The 3,100-nt window shown below is 41.8% G+C and overlaps 1 protein-coding gene across 1 annotated transcript; it reads right to left on the bottom strand.

Moving 5' to 3' along the window:
- Positions 1–1,095: 1,095 nt before the first annotated feature.
- On the bottom strand, positions 1,096–2,844 carry LOC110035473 (cytochrome P450 89A2-like). The gene has a single exon (XM_020739704.1). The coding sequence runs from the start codon at positions 2,814–2,816 to the stop codon at positions 1,293–1,295; it is 1,524 nt and encodes a 507-aa protein (XP_020595363.1). The 5' UTR covers positions 2,817–2,844; the 3' UTR covers positions 1,096–1,292.
- Positions 2,845–3,100: the final 256 nt, after the last annotated feature.

Below are 3,100 nucleotides of genomic sequence, written 5' to 3'. Positions count from 1 at the left end.
CTTAACTCATAGGTTTTTTGCTCCATAAACTCCCTTGTATACTCCATCTCTATAATGTCTCTTGGGTGGTTCCCTTCTCTTGGTGTTGCTCATCTTCTCGTTGTTGGCATGATCTATGCTCATCGTACATTTCAAGATGTTGAATCTGAATATGTCAAGGAGTTACACCCAAGAAATAAAGTATAAGTTAGGAGAGATAGAGAGACGGAAAAAGAGAGTGTGTGTAAAATAATGAACAATAGAATATATTTTTTATTAGCTTTTACTGAATAAATGATTCCTTTATTTATAAAAAAAGGGGTACAATGTGTAAAATGATATGCTTACACCTGCTTTAATAGAGAAGCTACAATATATTTTAGGTTATTTTATAAATGAGTCTATGACTCGACTACCTTATAACTCGATCAGCTGAGATCAACAAGTCTTGGTTTGGAACGCTCGTTTGTCTGACTTGTTGAGTTGAGATTATCAGTCGTCTTCTAATGATCTTTTGTTCGGTAGGATTTCGGCTTGATTCTGTCGACCTAATGCTCTAGTTCGATTGTTGACTATCAACCATAGATAAGGAGTTTGAATGAGACTAGATTGTCGAGGATAGGGTGAATCACCGTAATCCAACAGATAGCTCACCTATTGACAAAGGATCCTTTGGGGTGTTTTTGAAGTATAACATGATAAACTCTCGACCTCTTTATGAAGAATCGCAAATGCTCTTATGAGATGACCGGTGAAGTTGGGCATAAGTTGAGCTGATGCATTCACTCGATTCGATATCTCTTGGTTTTTGGTCATGACGGCCTACATCCGACCGGCTTCAAGACCGGATCTAAGGGATCAACATTTGGTCAATCAAGTCTCTTGATCTTAAAGTGATGGGACTTTTGATCTTTCTTCTGTGGGTCCTCTTTGGCTATACTTTCATGACTCTTAGTCCATTGGATTTCCTCAAGACTTGTGATGACACATTATAAATATCCACATGAAAAAATGTAATTACTTTTAAGAAGTGATAATAATATTTTTCATGTGAGATTAAATAGTTGAGTGATATAAACATAAATATGTAAATTTATATAAAAGATTTGTAACTACGTAAAAATTGTATGGCATATTGGCATGCATGTAAATGCCTCTTATTATGAGAAAAGATTATGTTACAAACTGACAGCGTTGTGAATCGTATGACACCGCCAAATGCACAGTATAATGCACAGTATGGTGCGATTCATTCGGATGTAATATTTTCTCCCTTATTACTCACCATATTTAAACTTAACCTGATTTTATCTTCACATAGCTCTGATTCTCTTTCGAGGAACCAATCGAGCTCGCAGAGAATTCTTCATCACAACAGTGAATTCAGTCTTCTCAGAAAGATCAATCTCCTCCCCTTCCACGTTTCTCCACTCGAATTCCCTCACAAGATTAGCCGCAAAGAATTCCAGATGAAAGATGGCCAATCCAAGCCCAGGACAGATCCTCCTCCCTGCTCCAAAAGGCATCATTTTGATCTCTCTGTTTCCAGTTATATCCATTCTTGCAGCTGATCCTCCCTCCATAAACCTTTCTGGCTTGAATTCCATGGCTTCTTTCCAAATCTTCTCATCCAAAGCCATCTCCGCAATGCTGAAATTAATCGACGAGTTCTTGGGTATCAAATACCCTTCAAATTTGATATCTTCTGTTACAGCGTGAGGAAGAAGGAGATGGCCGGGAGGATGAAGACGCAGCCCTTCCATTATCACCGCATTTAGAAAAGGAAGCTTCTGCAGATCCTCAGAACTTCCTTCCCAGTTTTTGATCTCTTCCCATAGCTCAAGCTGGATCTGCTGATTCTTCACTAGCTCCGCCATGATCCACTGAAGAGACGTCGCCGTCGTATCGGTTCCCGCGCTCAGAAACTCTGAACAGAGCGCTACCAATTCGTCTTCGTTAAGAAACCTGCCGCCATCTTCAGGCAGCTGGATCTCCAGCAGGGAGTCCACGTATGAAAAAACTGGTTTCCCATCCCCCTCCGTAATTTCCTTCCTGCGCTCTCTGCGAGCTTTAATCAATGGGGCAAATACCTCTTTCTGCTTCCGGCGAAGCTCCATAGCAATCCCCAACTTTTTACGAAAGAAATAGCCGGCGATCGCCGGGACAAAAAGTAGAAAAGTGAGCTTACCGGCATGGAGAAGGTAATTTCTCTGGGCGATTTCGATTTCTCTGATAACCTTCTCGTCAAACTTCTCTCCGAAGCACATCAGTACTACAAGGCAGAACATGGCGTACTGGAAGCTATCCCTAGGGACGACAATCCCGTCGCCGGTTTCCGATTGGGCACGGAGGCGTTGAGAGAGGAGATCAAATGCCCAGCGGCGGCCGTCTTCAAATAGGGAAATGCGAGAAGGGTGGAGCGTCTCGGAAACAAGATTCCGGCGAAGAAGCCGCCAAATAGGACCGTAGGAGGCGGCGGATATGATGTGTTGGTTGCTTGAGAGGAAGCGAGCGGCTGGGAGAGGCGTGGGGCGACCTGAGAAAGTGGCTCCATGCTCGATAAGAGCCTTGTGGGCAAGAGAAGCATCGGTGACAAAGATTACCGGAACGGAACCGATGCGAAGGGTGACGATGGGGCCGTATCGGGCTCGAAGATCGTGGAGTAGGGAGTCTAGATGTTGGAGATTGAAAGACCGGCGGAACCAGAATAGGTTTCCGATTATAGGAGCTGCCGGCGGGCCAGGAGGGAGCTTGGAGTGACTGAAGGAGGAGAAGAGGAAGAAGACGATGACTCCTGAGAGGGAGAAGAAGAGAAAAGGCAGCAGAGGAAGCTCCATTTTTTTAGGTTCTGTATTATCGACCTGGTCGTCCTACCGTGTTTAAAATAAAATTGATAAATGTAATAAATAAAGTCTCTTATTTAATTATTTATTTACATATCTCAACTTAATGCATGAAATAACTTAAGGGTGTCCCCATAAATAACAACAAATTCTTAAAAGGTCTCACGCCTAAATTTTATTTCTTATATTTATAGTGTCCAAATCATTTATATCATATAAAAATTATTATCATTTTAATTTTTCAAAAGTTAAAATACACCTATTCATGTATCACTAAG

This window comes from Phalaenopsis equestris, unplaced genomic scaffold, assembly GCF_001263595.1.
Source record: "Phalaenopsis equestris unplaced genomic scaffold, ASM126359v1 Scaffold197819, whole genome shotgun sequence".
Classification (NCBI taxonomy): domain Eukaryota; kingdom Viridiplantae; phylum Streptophyta; class Magnoliopsida; order Asparagales; family Orchidaceae; genus Phalaenopsis; species Phalaenopsis equestris.
The sequence above is the reverse complement of the archived record's forward strand: the minus strand, read 5'-3'. Positions and strand labels throughout refer to the sequence as shown.

Coding starts and splice junctions, on each gene's coding strand:
- LOC110035473 (XM_020739704.1), bottom strand. CDS start 2,816: ATGGAGCTTCCTCTGCTGCCTTTTCTCTTCTTCTCCCTCTCAGGAGTC.